The 17,382-nt window shown below is 45.1% G+C and overlaps 2 protein-coding genes across 3 annotated transcripts; one reads left to right on the top strand and one right to left on the bottom strand.

Annotated features, from left to right (window-relative positions):
* Positions 1 to 2,487: 2,487 nt before the first annotated feature.
* LOC136455476 (putative lipid-transfer protein DIR1) lies at positions 2,488 to 2,793 on the bottom strand. Its single transcript, XM_066455486.1, has one exon. The coding sequence runs from the start codon at positions 2,791 to 2,793 to the stop codon at positions 2,488 to 2,490; it is 306 nt and encodes a 101-aa protein (XP_066311583.1).
* Positions 2,794 to 13,015: 10,222 nt separating this feature from the next.
* Positions 13,016 to 14,615, top strand: LOC136453853 (uncharacterized). 2 transcript variants are annotated; one of them, XM_066454407.1, is made up of 5 exons: positions 13,016 to 13,193; positions 13,468 to 13,527; positions 13,612 to 13,794; positions 13,937 to 14,095; positions 14,432 to 14,615. In XM_066454407.1, the coding sequence occupies exons 3-5, from the start codon at positions 13,675 to 13,677 to the stop codon at positions 14,486 to 14,488; spliced, it is 336 nt and encodes a 111-aa protein (XP_066310504.1). In that variant the 5' UTR covers positions 13,016 to 13,193; positions 13,468 to 13,527; positions 13,612 to 13,674; the 3' UTR covers positions 14,489 to 14,615. The 2 variants fall into 2 exon arrangements, with proteins under 2 accessions (XP_066310504.1, XP_066310503.1); XM_066454406.1 differs by lacking the exon at positions 13,468 to 13,527 and having other exon boundaries at positions 13,017 to 13,193.
* Positions 14,616 to 17,382: the final 2,767 nt, after the last annotated feature.

Here is a 17,382-nt window from a genome sequence, read left to right as displayed (position 1 = left end):
GTTTAAACACCTCTTGCACCTTCCCGACAAGTAGGCTTCACGGATTAAGTCCTCTGTAACCCAGGTAAATTAACAACTGTTAAGAGAAGACTTTAGTAGCCGGGGATGCAACTGTAGTAGAGCCGCGGAGGCATATGGATAATATCCGGAGATATATGATGATTAAAGAATATTTGAAAAAATATTAAAACATGACTTAGCTTAATTGACAGCCGCGTGGTAGAATCAGGACGTGATCCTAGCGTTTTGAGCTAAGGAGCCCCCGAGCATTAGATTGACCTTTGTGGCCGAGTAGTCGGACACCACAACCAAGTAGTCGGTCACCGCGGCAAAGTACTCAGACATGCGGACGAGTAGTCGGACACAGCAGCAGAGTAGTCGGATACCGCAGCAAGGTGGTTGTTGATGAAAATAGATCATTCCCAGCATCCGGTTGAGTAGTTCACAGACCAATCCGTGATCGACCGGACCCGTCCCAGATCAGTACGTTGAGTCCGAGTAACCCTTGTAGCTTCCCGTGAACATCTTCCAGGTTGTTGCTGTACATCTTTCGACTCGAGTTGTCGCTAGACTTCACGCCGCATCCGATGCAAAGTCAGGCCTTTGGACAAAGGCGTAGTCGATTCGGAGTATCCTGTCTTAGTTGTCTCGGGTCATGAGTTCTCGTTGCAAGCTGCCTGGCGCGAGACGCCGAGTTGTCGCCGAACCCAAATTGCTGCGAGTTCGTGCTGTACATGATGCATGCGAGTCTTATCCTGACAACCTGCAGTTGGCCTGCGTGTCTGATCACGCTTCCTTGTTTGCCTGTTGATGCATCGCCGCTTAGACTGCCACCACATCAATTTGTATCCCCCGATCTTGACACGTGTGGTGTGGTTGCGGGGGAGACGAAGTAGAAGGATTCGTCTCGGCGAGATTCAAAATTGGATCCAGCGTTCATTGCAGTAGCTGAAAACTCCAGACCACGGACGACGCTGAAGAAGATCATGAGCACGGCGAGTCGTCGACCAGGGCCGATGAGAGCCGCAGCGAGTCGTCGACGAGGGCTGCGAATATTGATCTTGAGGTCCATCGAGCTCTCGAATGCAATTGCGCCGAAAGTCCCTACCTGGCGCGCCAGCTGTCGTTTTACCACCGATAGTCAACCACGGGGGTACCCGGGGCAGTTTGTTCGGGCTTCAGCGTATGCAGAACTCGACGGTAAATGCAAGAGACAGTCGATTTATCCTAGTTCGGGCCCTCGACCGTAATCGAGTAATAACCCTACGTCCAGTTCGGCGTTAGTCTTTGCGTTGGATTGATTGTAAAGTCTTGTGTTATCTAAGTCCAGGAACTCCGCCCTCCTTTATATAGTCAGGAGGCCAGAGTCCTAGTCGGTTTACAATGTAGAGTCCTAGTAGGATTACAGGGTAGTATTACTACTAGGATTACATGGGATAAATCCTAATCAAACTAGATCTCCTATCTTCCTTGCGGTGTATCCCGTGGGTCCCGCATCGACAGAGGAAGGGACCGCCGGGAGAGAGAGAGAGAGAGGGAGCGCCTCGCGCGTTACGGGAGGGAGGAAGTGGAAAGAGAAGTGGATGAGCGGGTGCAGCTGGGAGAGATGCTTGGGTAGAGTGAGCAACGAACCCTATGTCTTGGTTATATATGTGCCCGGTAGAATAATAGAAATGGACTTTGCCGGGGCTGGGAGCTGGGCCACTATTTACCGAGGCAGGCCTTATAATGTGACCGCCTCGGTTAAAGTATTAATCGAGACGGTTGCGTTAGGATGACCGCCTCGGTTAATAAAAAGTGATCGCCTCAGTTAATCCCAGGCATTAACCGAGGCGGTTTAAAAGTCCGCCCGCCTCCGAGGCCCAAATGGAAACGCTGTGTAAAAGATTTTCTGTAGTAGTGTATATTTTATGATGAATATAATAATAGCTATTTAGTATTATAAATATTGACACTTTTTTATAAAGTTGGTTTGATTTAAGATCATTTGACTTGACAACATTCTAGAATAGCATTCCTTTTTTTTGGATGAAGTACTACACAAGATTGGAACTGTGTTGCATTTCATGGCACAGACATGCGATTAAGTAGATTGTATTGTATGGTTCAGTTTCACAACGTGTCAACGTAGACCCACAGATCGAGTTTATGTCATTTCTTCCATGCATAGAGACTGAAATTATGAACAGCATTCGTACAGACAGTCAGACACAATGGACCGTCCGCCGGCCGGCAGGCCGGGCCAGCATCAGATCAGACCAACGACAACTCAAAACGAAGAATCAACTCACACACAAATTAATGAAGGAATGAAAAAAAATAACGGACGTCCAAATTATTAACACAATCATCAGTTTGGCTACGGATTGAGAGTCGAGCCAAATTTTGTCGATCTTGACCGGAGTCGAAGCTGCTGGTTTGCATTCATGCATGCTAGGTGAGCTCGCTCGCTCGGTGTGCATGCCTCCGTAGCTAGCAGCAGCGAGACTAGCACGAGCTGGGCGCGCCCCGGATGTTGCACCTGGAAGGGATCGCCATGGCGCAGCCGGCGTAGGGCGTGCTCCTGAGCGTACCCCAGTAGTTGCGGCAGACGCAACCGAAGTCGGCGTATCTCAGGGCGTTGCAGCAGCCCTGGCTTGGCGTTGCCCCGCCACCCCACCACCAGCTCGAGCAGGCGGACTTGCAATGGTGCATCACCGCGCCAGCGTCGACGTTGCACGTCCCAGCCTCGGCCGCCGCGACCAGAAGCGCGATCGCCAGTGCGATGCTGATCACCTCCTTCCTTGCGGCCATCGTCGGATCGATCGATATGATGTCTTTGGACTATCGGCTAGGTTGTAGCTAGGCAGCGCTCACAGTGTGGTGTGTCTACGTAGCCGGCCTGCAGCACTTGTGATCCGTGTCGTTGCGTGTCACGATCGACGAAGGAGGGCGTATATATAGCGCGGGGAAACGAGATGACAGCGTGGCCAGCGCCGTGCATGCATGTGCAAATGTGCTCGCGCGCGCGCGAGCAAATCGCCAACTCGCCGTCGGGGTCTCATCGGTTCGAGGTCAACGGCCAGACCGCCGCAGCAAGTAGCCGCCGCTGCTCGACCTGTGGGCTGTGGAGACGATACTACTACACGGCGAAGAATGTGCGCAAAAGTACGCGTACGTCGACGTGGTCAGCAGCGGCGGCTGACGGGCTGGCGGGCGCCGTTGTAGCAGCCTTAAATTATACGTATATGTACTTTGTAGGCGTACGTAGAACGAGTTTAATACGGTTGACTAAGGACGTGATCGGTTGGGAATTGGGAATATTGGATGCTTCTGTTAGATTGATCTCTAACCTAACTGGACCTAACGGCCCAGACAGGCCTTTGATTCACGCCCTAATCGAGGGTGCCCACCCCACCATGGCTGGAGGGCCTCTGTCACCTGTGCTGTAAAAAGAGGTGGGGGCCGGCGGCTCTTATCACGAGGTTGACCTAAGCCGAGCCCCCCACCGACATCTAAACCCTAATCCGATCAGAGAGGGGCGCAGCCAGTGACAGGAAGCCACCAGCCGCGCCTCCCGCTCCATCGACGACGACGTCTTCATCGCCCTCTTCACCGACCGTCGCTGTCCATGCGCAGACATCACCAACGAACCCGATGGCGTCCGCTGAACCTTCCCCCTCTGCGGTGTCAGGTTCGGCACATTCTCTCTTCCCTCTCTGTCTCTCGTTCTACATGCTCTAGTAGGCGTTCTAGGTTCAGTGATGCTATTCAAAAGCCAGTAGCCTCTCGGATCTATCCCTAGTATGATCCACAGATTCTAACAATGGTACCAGAGCGAGGTTTAGGTATAGATCTAGCTTATCAGTTTAGATCCTTTCGGATCTGAGAAAAGAAGGGGTCTCGGAAGAAAGCCGAACCCTAACTCTAACTGGGTTAAAGAAAGGAGGGTTCGGATGAACCCTCACCCTAACTGGGTTAAAGAAAGAAGAAGGAGGGCTCGGATTCACGTTTAAACCGAACTCTAAAACCCGCTATCAATTCAGGAAAAAGAACAACAGTAAAACCCTAACCCTAACTTTGATCCCCTTCCCAAATCGGTTGAATCCGAGCACCAACAGAGAAGCAAAGCCAAAGGGGAAGAAGGGGAAGGGGTGGCCTACCTCGCCACTGCGCAGCGATACTGCCTCGTCGGCGCGCGGGGAAAAGAACACCGAGTCGGGACGCTGCTCGCCGGGCTCTGGCCAAGGGGGCGCCGCAGCCAGGCCGCTCGACGGCAGCGCGCTCACCCGCCGGGGAGCGCGCACGCTGGCGAGGGGGCCGGCGACGGCGCCATCGCTCCACCGTCATCGCTCTCGGTTGCTCGCTCGGTACTGCTGTGCTGAGGAGAGAAGAGAGAGCAGCGAAGAGAGAGAGAGGAAAGAGCCGAATGACCTCTAGGGTTTCCTCGGGGGCGCGCGGCGTCGGGTTTTTTATTCCGAGCGAAACGCGCGCGTGGCCGTTGGATCTGGACGGACGGCCGAGATAGAGCGGGCCAACTCGCGGCCCAGGCGGGCGCGCGCGGCCGAGCGACTTTGCCGGCCCAAGCCCAGGTTGCGGCCTGGGTGCGGCCGGGCGCCGCACAGTGGTGTGGGCCAAGCTGAATTGCCGGTTTTGGGCCCAGTAACAATAAAGAAAGAGCCCGGTTTCATATTTTTCTTTTTCCAGCAAAATTGAAAAATAGAAATTGGCTCAAAAGAAAATAGAAAAAGTATTTTTCCCTGTGGGTAAAATTCAAAAAAATGAGTTCATTTATTCCGCTGCATATTTAAAGATGTTATTTTCATTATTAAATTCGAACCAATGGGAGAATTTAATTTTGAAAATGGTATGTTTTAATTGATCATAATATTGTTATTATTCTGACCAACGTTGATTAATGGCAATATTATGATGTTTTGTCATGCATTAATTCTATTTCTATCCAACGGTGATGTAGAATTAGTGTATAGAGCAATTGTATGTTTTAATTTTGACCAACGTTGAAACTAAGGCATGCAATTGTTATTGTTATTATTTATGTTCTCACTCTATTTGAGTTATGTTTTCAGGCGGATACAACTTGATGAGTTGTATCAAAGAGATGCCCACTCTTAAAGGTGATAACTACATTGAGTGGAAAAAAAGATTGACCTAGCCTTCATCTTGGCTGAGGTGGACTGGGTAGTCACCACAATGTATCCCACAGATCCTATGGCACCGGTGAGGGAGACAAACGAGGCTGATGCCGCTTAGGCAACCAGAGAGAGAGATTTTGCATCCCAAAGAATGTCCTATGACCTTGAGCATAGGAAGTGTGTCACTGTCAACAAAAAATGTTTGGCTGTGATAAAGAACACGATTGAGCCTGTAATTGTGGGCTCAATCTCAGAGTGTGACACCATCACCGAGTATCTCGAAAGAATAAAGAGTCAGTTCACTGGCTCTTCAAAGACATATGCTACCTAGCTGATAAAGCAGCTGGTAACAAGAGGTACTCAGATAATGGTGGCATTAGAGAGCACATATTAAGGATGAGCAATTTGGCATCCAAGCTAAAATCAATGGATCTGGCTCTCAAGGATGAGTTCCTTATCCATCTGATTTTTGCTTCCTTGCCAAAAGAGTTTGACACTTTTGTTGTCAACTACAACATACAGTCCGAGAAATGGGACATGGAGAGGCTCATGACTATGTGTGTGCAAGAAGAGAAGAGAATGAAAGTTGCCAATGGTGGCTCTATCAATTATTTGAAAGACAATAAGAAAAAGAATCCTAATGCTAACTTCTCCTCAAAGTCAAAGGGAAAGGGTCCCATGCTGCATCAGCCTCAGCAAAACAAGTTTACAGTAGAGAAAGATCAATGTCTCTACTGCAAGAAGATGTGATATTATAAGAAAGATTGTCCCGGTTACCTAAAGATGATCATGGCAAAGAAAGGTGAGAACATTATTACGTTCATAAATGAATCCCTGTATGTATAGTATTCGAAATCTACTTGGTGGATTGACTCAGGTGTAACTATTCATGTTGCTAATTCTTTACAGGGATTCCGTTCGACGAGGACTACGCAAAGAAGCGAAAGACACGTTAAAGTCACAAATGGAGTCCGAGCAGAAGTTGAAGTCGTTGGCAATCTTTCTCTAGAGCTTGCTGATTATTTTAAACTTATACTTAGAGATGTTCTTTATGTTCCCTCGTTACAGAGGAACTTGATTAATGTTTCATGTTTGGACAACGATAGATATGATTGCCATTTTGGAAATGACAAATGTAAGATAACATTTAATGATGTATGTGTTGGTCTTGCTATCTTACAAAATGAGCTTTATTTATTATCACTACGTGATGATGAGAATGTTATATGCGATGATGGGAACATTACGTGCAACAATGTGAATGTATCCTTGTCTGTGGATGTAAACAGAAAACGAAAGAGAGCTCATGATGCGTTGTCGAAATTATGGCACTGTTGTTTAGGCCATATTTCGAGGGGAGAATAGAAAGACTAGTTAAGAATAATATTCTTCCTCCATTAGAGCTCTCAGATTTAGAACAATGCAGAGATTGCATACAAGGAAAGTATGTAAAGAAAATTAAGAAAGATATCAAATGAAGCGCATGAATTCTATAGATTATTCACATAGACATCTGTGGTCCCTTTCCTATAAAGAGTGTGGATGGTTATGATTCATTCATAACATTCACAGATGATTACTCCCGTTATGGCTATATTTATCCAATCAAAGAAAGAACAGAAGCATTGGATAAATTTAAGATATTTAAGGCAGAAGTTGAAAACCAACACAATTTAAAGATTAAGATAGTCAGGTCCGACCGTGGGGGGGGAGTACTACGGTCGGCATACCCCATATGGCCAAGTTCTTGGACCTTTTGTAAGGTTTTTATAGGAGAATGGCATAGTAGCCTAGTATTCTACACCGGGTGAACCTCAGTAGAATGGAGTAGCTGAAAGGCACAATCGTACCCTGATGGATATGGTGCGCAGTATGATAAGTTACTCCACCTTACCGATGAGCCTGTGGATGGAGATGTTAAGAACCGCCATTCATATTCTCAATAGAGTACCAAGTAAGTCGGTGCCTAAAACATCGTATGAGTTGTGGACAGGAAAAGTACCCTCACTAAACCACTTACGTGTATGAGAAAGTCCTATTGAGGCTAAAGTATTTAACCCAAACATTGGGAAGCTAGATCCCAAAACAGTAAGTTGCCATTTCATTAGGTACCTAGAAAAGTCAAAAGGTTTTCGTTTCTACTATCTAGATAGACATATAAAGTTTGTGGAAATGAGACACACTGTCTTCCTAGAGGATGAATTGATGAAGGGGAGCATTGTAGCTCAAGAAATTGACCTTGAAGAGAAGCGGGTGTATGCGCCCACTCCGATGATTCATGAGCTATTTTTCTCACTACCTGTTGTCGCTGCACCGACAGTACAAGATACTATGGTGCCAGCACCTGTTGTTATTCTGTCTGTGACAATAATGAATGATGATGAGGAACCTTTTCTTCAGGATCCTATAGAACCAATTGCCACACATGAGGGGGAGCAACAACAACCTCAAACATAAGATGTGCCAAATGTGGAGGCTCCTAGAAGGTCTCAAAGAGTTAGAAAATCAGCTATTCCTTCTGATTATGAAGTGTACAACACTGAGTAATTTCAAATAGAGGATGATCCCACCTCATTTGAAGAAGCCATGAGAAGTGATCATTCATCAAAGTGGCTTGAGGCCATGGAAGATGAAATGAAATCTACGAATGCCAATAAGGTTTGGGATTTGGAGATAATTCCTAAAGGAGCCAAAACAGTAGGCTGTAAATGGGTCTACAAAATAAAACTTAACTCTCAAGGGAATATAGAGAGATATAAAGCCTGACTTATGGCAAAAGGCTTTACGCAAAGAGAAGGGATTGATTACAATGAGACCTTTTCTCCAGTCTCATATAAGGATTCCTTCAGAATCATAATGGCATTAGTGGCACATTACGATTTAGAATTACATCAGATGGATGTAAAGACGATATTTCTCAACGGGGACTTAGAGAAAAATGTTTACATGGCACAATCAAAAGGTTTTGTCTTGAAAGGAAAAGAACGAATGGGATGCCGCCTAAAGAAATCCATTTATGGATTAAAACAAGCGTCAAGACAGTGGTACTTAAAGTTTGATCAGACAATAAGAAATTTTGAGTTTAAAGAGAATGTAGAGGACAATTGTGTCTATATAAAGTTTAAGAATGGGAAGTTCATCTTCCTTGTCCTATATGTGGATGATATCTTACTTGCTAGTAGTGATGTCAGTCTACTACTAGAGACAAAGAAGTTTTTATCCTCAAAATTTGATATGAAAGATCTTGGTGAAGCTTCGTTTCGTTCTAGGGATCGAGATTCACCGAGATAGAAGTAAAGGGGTATTAGAACTGTCACAAAAGGCATACATAGAGAAAATCTTAAAGAAATTCAGTATGCACAACTGTAGTCCCTCACCTGGCTCCTATAGTCAAGGGCGATAGATATGAGGATTTTCAATGCCCCAGGGAACCAATATGAGATCGATCAAATGAAAGCGGTTCCACTATGCTTCAGCTGTCGGAAGCTTGCAATATGCTCAAGTATGTACATGCCCTGACTTGGCATTTGTTACTCGGTTACTTGGCAGATTCCAGAGCAATCCTAGAATAGAACACTGGAAATTAGTAAAGAAAGTCTTACGTTATTTGCAAGGAACGAAATGACCTCATGATGACGTATAGAAGACCTGATTCACTCCATATAGTCGGATATTCAAATTCTGATTACGCGGGAGATGATAGAAAATCCATGTCTGGATATGTATTCACTCTCGTAGGGGGAGCTATTTCATGGAAAAGCTCAAAGCAAACCGTCACTACATCGTCCACAATGTATGCCGAGTTTGTAGCGTGTTATGAGGCAACATGGCAGGTGAACTGGCTAAAGAAGTTCGTACCCGGTTTGAAGGTGGTTGACGACATCTATAGACCACTTAAGTTATACTGCGATAATAATCCAACAGTACAGTATGCTCATAACAATAAATCAAGTGGTGCTTGCCAAACACATTGACATAAAGTATTATGTTGTGAAAGATAAAGTTTGAGATCCAAGTCATAAGTCTTGAACATATAAGTACAGTAAAGATGCTCACGGATCCGCTTACAAAAGGCTTACCACCCAACGTGTTTAGAGAACATGTAGCCGGCATGGGTTTAAGGGAAAGCCTATAATTTCCTAGACAAAAGAAGGCCCAAAGATAAGTATCTATTTCAGAACAGAGTAGTAGTGTTGTAGCTGTTAAATCTATCGGCAATAGGACCGTGACGATGAGACATGCTCTATGCGCTAATCTGTAATGGAATGAACAAAAGTAAATGATATGAAAGTGAAAGATGGAAAGAGATCAAGGGAGAGATTGTTAGATTGATCTCTAACCTAACTAGGACCCAACGGCCCAGTTGGACCTTTGATTCGCGCCCTGATCGGAGGCGCCTAGCCCACCATGGCTGGAGGGCCCCTGTCACCCTGCGCTATAAAAAGAGGTGGGGGCCGGCGACTCTTATCACGAGGTTGACCTGAGTCGAGCCCCCCACCGACATCTAAACCCTAATTCGATCAGAGAGGGGCGTAGCCTAGTGACGGGAAGCCACCAGCCGCGCCGCCCGGCTCCATCGACGACGACAGTCTTCATCGCCCTCTTCACCAACCATCACTGTCCGTGCGCAGACATCACCAACGAACCCGATGACGTCCGCTGAACCTTCCCCCTCTGCGGTGTCAGGTTCGGCACCTTCTCCCTTCCCTCTCTGTCTCTCGTTCTACATGCTCTAGTAGGCGTTCTAGGTTCAGTGATGCTATTCAAAAGCTAGTAACCCCTCGGATCTATCCCTAGTACGATACACAGATCCTAACAGCTTCCCCTCTATAAGCTCTACTCTCCTAATAAGTTTCTGGTTGACTATGATGAGCTGCAGCCTCCGGCAGAGCAAGACACCGTGACTTTGCTCTGCGAAGTCCTTGGCCCCCTATATCCCCCTCACAATCCAACAAATCCAACCATGCTGAGTGATTCTAGCCCCATAAAACATAGCCAAGACCTAGCAATTTTCAGCCCATACGTCACTATCTCCTATTTTTACACTACATTCTTATTATTCCATATCTTACACGATCATTGCATTAGATTGTCCCGCTCTCTCTACTCCATCTGCCCACAAACATAAGTATTTCTAAGATTTTTAGGATAAATTAACCGAGATGACCAATGCCAGTAATCGCGTTCAGAAAAAATGGCAATAATGATATAAGCAATGATTAATTATGGGGGAGGTGTGGATTATTAGGCTACAAATGCTTACGTTCGTGAGGTGAACGTAGGAGTAGGCCACAGGCCACCCATAGTTTTTTTTTTCAAACTTGGAAAGCAACAAACCAGGCATTTCATGTCTGCAGAACTACAGAGACAATGCATGCAGAGCCGACTGAGCCGTGGTCCCAAATGTCCGCTCGTACGTTCTGCCGGGCTGCCGCCCCTTCGGCGGTTTTGAGCCCTTCCCCTTGCAGCTTGCACCAGAACCGCTCCTGGAGTTTCACGCAAAACCACCTCCCTGCACTTCAATTCTCTGTAGTCCGTATGACACCCAAGATTTTTTTTTGTACAGGTAAATACTAGTACTGCTAGTTGCTCACCGTGTTCGCCTATGCTAGAAATTTAGCTTATGCTGATACTTATACTAAAATATTGTGAGAGAAAAATATTGTTCTATGGCTGAAAAGTAGCCTAAGCAAACAGGGCTGTGGTTTCCGATTTTGTACTTCGCGCAGGGCAAAACCGGCGTAAATTTCCGACCGGAGGGAGGGAGTACTACCGAAATTATACAGTAAAATCACACAACTGGAAGAGCCAGAGATGATAGAATACACTGTGAAAAGGCTTCGAAGTCAACTGAATTCGCTTCAGAATTCTCTTCTATGGTTGGCTTGGCGGTGAACCTGTGCTGCATTCCATGACCCAGACGACTGCATTCCATGACCCAGACGACTTGCGATTAATTACAGCGTCGACTTCCACAGTTCGACTGTCTCGTCTGATGAGCAGAGGAAGAAGCAGGAACGCCCAGAAGGATGAAGCTTTGCCGCACGCAGGCATGGATATAAAAAGCAGATCTTGACGCGTCAATTCAGCCGGGACGGCGGACATGTGTACTGTCCCTAAGCTAGCTTACATCAAAAGCCTAACTTAACACAAAAGAGAGGCAGCAGCAAACACGCTTTTAATCAAAAGGAGCAGAGGGCCTGGTAAAAACCTGGAAAAAGATAAAGGGGCAAAAAGAGAAGAGGAGGAGGAGAAGCTCGCCTATGCGGGCCGGGATTCAGAAAATTCGCCAGCTTCCTGGTGCTCCCGTCTTTTGTTTGTTTTTTTTCCTTCGTCGTCGTCAATCAAAGCAGTAGATTCCGAAAGGTTCTTAGCTGGCCCAACAAAAAGGCCATCCGTATATGCGTGCATATACGATTGTACCAGAAGGCCTGGTCCATCCTGTTTTTTTCTTCTTTCTTCGGCTGCACTCAACATAGCTTTAGGACACTGTGCCTTTGCATTAGCAAACAGGGGCAGGGGCTTATTCACTTTGAGTGAACATTATCACTGTCGCTGGTAGCCTGGTACTTGTAATAATTTCACAGCAACTACTGGCCAGTCATCAGTGCGAAGAAATTTGTACTAGAGCAAAGTAATCCTTTCCAGTAAACATGTGTGTTCTTGCAAAGGATTTGAAATCATGGCAAATTATTGTCTTTCAGAAGCGGAGAACCCCGTCGTTTAGCAAGCTTGGCGTCATGATAACTCATAATAACGTCTACGTGTTCAATCCATGTGGTGAGTAGCAGCAGTGACACACGGAATGACTTGTAGTAAAAGGGAGGTGACATGCACACATAACAGAGCAGAGAAGACGAAAGGGCCCATCAGCCAGCGACTTTTTACGTCCACGGTAACATGACCGACGACCGACCGGTCCAAGTCACGTATTCTTTCTTCCGTTTCAATTACGGTCAGTTTTCCAACGAAAAGCGAGCGTGTCAAGTACACGATTAGACGGGAGGGTTCGGTGTTCGGCGCCAGCCAGCCACTGGCCCTTTTCCTTCCTCGTCACCGGGCGATGGCGACGGCGGTGGAAAGCTCTCGGCGGCGGGGAAGTAAAAAGCGAGCCGCGCGGGCGCGGCGTGCAGCGCGGGGCGGAACCGCTGGAATCATTGTGGTTTTGCCATTGTTCCGTGCAAAAGCGGGTGGCTTTTGCCGCTTTTTCCCGCTCCCACCATGCGCGGCCGGCCAGGCCTTCCTTGAGAGCCGCGGCTGATCGAGGAGCTGCTCGGCTGCCGGGTGCCGGCCGGGGAGGGGAGTCTGCTGGCGAGCGCGACGACCGGCGCCATCCGCGGGTGTGTGTGTGTGTTCGACAAGGGCACGCGCGCGACAGGCACGCACACACACAACAGACACTCATTGTTTATCATGCGGTGGCAAGGACTTGGTGCCAAAAGCCGGCAACTTTACAGTCGTTACTGGAGATGGAGAGAGAGACGCAGACGGAGACGCTACACAGGCACGCAGGCAGAGAGACTTGCTTGAGAGACAGAGAGATATAGGTAACTAATCTGGGCATCTGGCCCAGTGGGCAGTGAGGCAGCGAGCACAGAAAAGAAGAGCATCATCACTGCGCTAGCGCTACGGACACTAGGAACTCGGAAAGCAAGGGGTGGTGCTGGTGGCCTGTGCCGCTGTTCGCCTCTGGCCCTGCACAGCATGCACGGCGCATGAGTGACTCAGTGACTGTGGGTTGCTAGTACTCATTGCCTGCCTGCCTGCCCGGGCTCGGCTCATCAGTAACAGCTGAACGCTAGCTGCTGCTTTGGGCGCTCGCTTTTCCTCGACGGCTTTCTGAAAAGTTTGGGTACGTGTGCCCCCACATTCTCTTCGGCCAAGCCTTTGTGCGCTCGGGCGCTCGGCTATGTATAGAGGAGCAACCCTCTGCTGCCCAATTCCAACTCAGCTTTGACTGCCCTTGCATTGCTTGCTGCTCAGTTCCTTTCCCCCTGTTCCTCCTCCTCTTCTTCTCGCACATCGGCGCCTGCTTCGGCAACTGCGAGCGAGATGGAGGTGAGCCAAGAAAGCGTCTTTGTTGTTTTTCTTCTCTTGTTTTTTTTTGTCAGATATCTGCATCCTTTTGCAACAACGAAACTGAACTATAAACCATGTCCTTGCTAACAGAGAAACATGCCATGGCAGTTGGAATATCCTCGTCCTATATAGTAGTAGTTATCTACTGTGAATCTGAAATATACTATGCTCGTAACAGTGTTTGTTTTCTTTTTAAGCAAGCACGTACGTGTCCTACATTCACATACTGTTTTTCTTGCTTCCAAACTTTCAGAGAACAGGATTACACATATTGCATTCTTCAGTCGACGAAGCTTTGTCATGCCGATAATATGTCTGCTTCCTACACTCTAACTATGCACGTACTGTTCAGTCGCACACCAGAGGAGTAAAAAGTTTCGTTTCGTTTTTCTGACAGGCTCAAGACGACTGCAAGTGGCGCCAGATCCCGGCGTTCGGCGACTGGAACCTGTGGGACGACATGCCCGTCACCCAGTACTTCCAGGCAGGGACCTTCTTCTTCGCCGCGCCGGCGGAGAAGGACGACGAGGATCTCTTCAAGGTGCCCCAGTTCCCTGCCAAGCCCTACAGCTACAAGAAGGTGAAAGAACACTGCATTTCTTTCATCGAGTCCGTTAGCAGTTTAGCACTGTTTCATACTATTTTCATTTCAATTTTCACTTCCATACCCAGTCTGCACTAGCTATAACAAAGATACTGACGATTATGTGGTTGATGTGCAGTGCGTTGTTCGAGTGAAGGGGGAGAAAGAAAACGCTGTGCCGGCGAGGAAGGGAGGCAGGAGGCGCTACGTGAACGAGCAGCAGAAGTGGAAGCCCAAGGGAGCTGTGGACGAGGACCTGTACAAGATTTCCCCGCAGCTTCTGTGCAGGGTGAAGAAGGCAAGTACCCTGTAATCCCCGTTTGCTCTCAGATCAGTGCGTCTCTTGTTGCACCCACGTGTAGCTAAGTGGGTTTACTTTTTATCTAGTTCTCATCATGTGATTGAAACAAACCTTTATCTAGCCTAAGCTGACCCTTTGTAAGTAGCTTTTGTTAGGATAACACTAGAACAGCTATATTTGTCAAAGATGTGACCTTTTTTTCAAAAGCTTAAGCACTTCATTTCTCACAGCGAGTGGAGCTATATTTTTCCCTAATAAAGCTAGCTGGACTGTAAATTCTAGCAAGATTTAGGAGAGGATTTTATTCTCATGATCTTTTGTTTTGTGTTGCAGAAGAAGCTGCTGAGGAATTTGCTGGGAGGGTGCCTGGGCCTGAGCTGCATCGCCTGAGAGATGCAGAGCTTTACAAGTTTCTGGGGAGTTTGCTTTGGTTGGTGCTCCGGAGAGTTGTATAGTGTCTACGCTAATATGGAATTAATGGAAACTTACTACTGCTTTTGCACTCGTTTGAATGTAACACTTGCATTCCATCTTTACCGGTGTTGCTTTACTACCTCACTTTTTTTTTACTAGTACATCTTAAAGCAGCTAGGGCAAAGAGCGGTAAAAAAAATCAAACTGGGATTACAATATTATCTTATCTGATATCGTTAATTTTCTGATTCCGGAACCTACTAGGTACAAAATCAACCTTGATTAACTAATGTCTTCAGCAAGACTTGTTAGGGCAAGTTCAATGATTCAGCCAAGCTCTTGTAAAACTATTCAAGTCCTCGTTGTAATAGACAAGCCATATAACGATTCAACAATAATAGTTGTAGCTAAACTATGTTCCCATTTGTCTTTTCTCTTCTCTCTCCTTATCTCTCACACTTTACTAGGCAACAAACTTGCCACAACCTCTCCTCTCTCTCATCCCCTCCATCCTTCAAGACGTTATCTTGGGCCGATCGACCTAACCTGAGAGTTGAGACTAAAAAGCCTAACTCTATCAGCACATAAGCTGGGTTCATGCTTTTCAGACAACAATAACCATGATACTAGGCACGAGCTACAATTTCCCCCCAAGAAACCTGACCCAAACACATCCGTCAGTGACGAGCGCTATAAATTTTGGTCCGATGTGAGGCCCAGGTGAGGTTTGGGCCGGAAAAAATAAACTTGAGTTTCTCGGCTCGTTTCAACAATGCTACTATGCTAGTGAAAATAAAATAAACCTAGGCTGTAAGTAATTCCAAACATAGTACTCTGGCACATCGATTCTGTTATAAAACATGTTGTCGGCGGTTAGAACCTTACCCTCTTGGTCTCTCATGATTAACATAGTAGATGAAAGTAGAACACATAGACACAAGAGATAGGGAGACTATTCTTTATTCCTCTAAATATTGGTGATTTACAACATAGAGCTCCCACGTATATATAGTCCTACCAAAGCCTAAGAGTTTGGTAAGAGTCCACATACAAACGGATTAGAATTAGGATTTCTCCTTCTCATTTCCTTCTAAGATAGAGTCCGTATGTTTTACAACACTTCCCCTTGGGCGATTACCACGATATACACATGCCTCATTAAAAACTTCATCCGAAAATCCAGTGGAAAAAAACGATTCTTGGAGAAAAGAGTACGTTACATTCGTTAATTACATTGCACATGTTGTCTCATTAAAAACCTCGTGCGAGAAACCTTCAAGTAAAAACTCACATAGAAAAAAGAGTACAATATTTAATCTTCTTGGTCATATATTCTTCAGAATATTCTATTCTTCATGAATAGATATTTATCTTCATGATAAATGCAAAAACTTCAACATTTTTAGCAAATATGATCTACTTGATCTTGATAATTCTAGTGGTTTAATTACATTCGATGTAGATTCAAATAAATTGCTCCTCCTCATAAAGCCATCCTTTGAACTTTATTGTTCAAACCACACTTTTTCATAAATATGTGTTTAATAATGGTATGCTAGTACCACAATACTATATCTTTCAAAATATTGGCTCGTAATTCTTCTATGAATTATAATATGAGTAAACAAGAAGCAATATGCTTCATGCATAAATGACTACTTATTAGTTAGTGCAAACCTAATAAATTTATCCTTCAGAATAATAAATCCTTTTAGAGGATTATGGAGTTAAATAGTTTACAATATTCAATATCTTCTAGATAGTGCATCAAACTTATACTGGAGTTTGAATACTTACGATTCTTCCTTATTGCAATTTTCAAATTATATGTTCTACAAATCTTCAGGACTTCGATTGTACCACTAAATAATAAATGCAGTCTTACATTTGGCATTTAGGGGACTAATTCAATTGCTAAAATCACCATTATTCTTATACATTCTATGGTATTTAGAGGATATCAACATTTCATTGCTAGCTTTACAATATACACTTCTGAGTATTTGTATGAAACCTTCATGGTGTTTAGAATTGCTTCATTTTCTTTCTCGGGTCTATATTCACTTCAGGGATTACTGGTGCTTATTCAAGAATCGACTGGTATATCCTTCATGGATTAACTCCTTCAAGGATGTTATCATTTTCGGTGAATAACATTTCTCTTCTATGAGATATATTCTCTACTACATGAGAGATTATTATGTGATATCCATAACGAGATAGTTATTCACTACTAAGTCATTCAATGACTATTTCTTCTAGAACTATGCTCTTCTTGAGACTTTCAATATTCATTCAAGAATATATTGTACCTTAGACTTCTTAATACTTGGTATGAGATTTATTTTTCATATGTTGCGATTTATATTCTTCAGGAACTATACGGATCTTCATAATCCGTTTATTAACTGCATATTTCATATTCATTTATTTCATTTGCCAGCGATATAGCAGAACATTTATTTCTTCTTAGTAGGAGATTCAACCTCAATTGCTTTCTTCATTGACCCGATATAATCGCTATAGATGACTTTGCCATTGACTTTTGTTTTCTGGATCTGAGTTCTCATAAGAGAAACATTTACAATTCTAGAGGTAGCATTGTCGACAACTATTATTTTCTCTTAATATTCATACAATATGAGATTATTCTATCTCTTTGTCATTTCCCAAACAAGAGAAAATTTATTATTCTGTGTACCCAACACTATGATGCATGCGCTTAGTGTGTTGGATATTATCTTCGTGATGATCATCTTCATGAGGTGCTTGACCTTCTTCATAGATGTTCTCTTCATGAGAATAGAGTAGTTTGTTCTTATTTTATTTCTATTCAACAAGTATACACTAAACTAGAACCCACAGGCGTC

Source organism: Miscanthus floridulus, chromosome 5 (genome assembly GCF_019320115.1).
Source record: "Miscanthus floridulus cultivar M001 chromosome 5, ASM1932011v1, whole genome shotgun sequence".
NCBI lineage: Eukaryota > Viridiplantae > Streptophyta > Magnoliopsida > Poales > Poaceae > Miscanthus > Miscanthus floridulus.
Note: the sequence above shows the minus strand (reverse complement) of the source record. Positions and strands in the feature narration are given on the sequence as shown.

Bases quoted from the DNA above. Each gene is read 5' to 3' on its own strand.
- LOC136455476 (XM_066455486.1), bottom strand. From the start codon at position 2,793: ATGGCCGCAAGGAAGGAGGTGATCAGCATCGCACTGGCGATCGCGCTT.
- LOC136453853 (XM_066454406.1), top strand. The intron at 13,795-13,936 runs GTGAAAGAACAC...GTTGATGTGCAG, and splicing joins AGCCCTACAGCTACAAGAAG to TGCGTTGTTCGAGTGAAGGG. The intron at 14,096-14,431 runs GCAAGTACCCTG...TTTGTGTTGCAG, and splicing joins TTCTGTGCAGGGTGAAGAAG to AAGAAGCTGCTGAGGAATTT.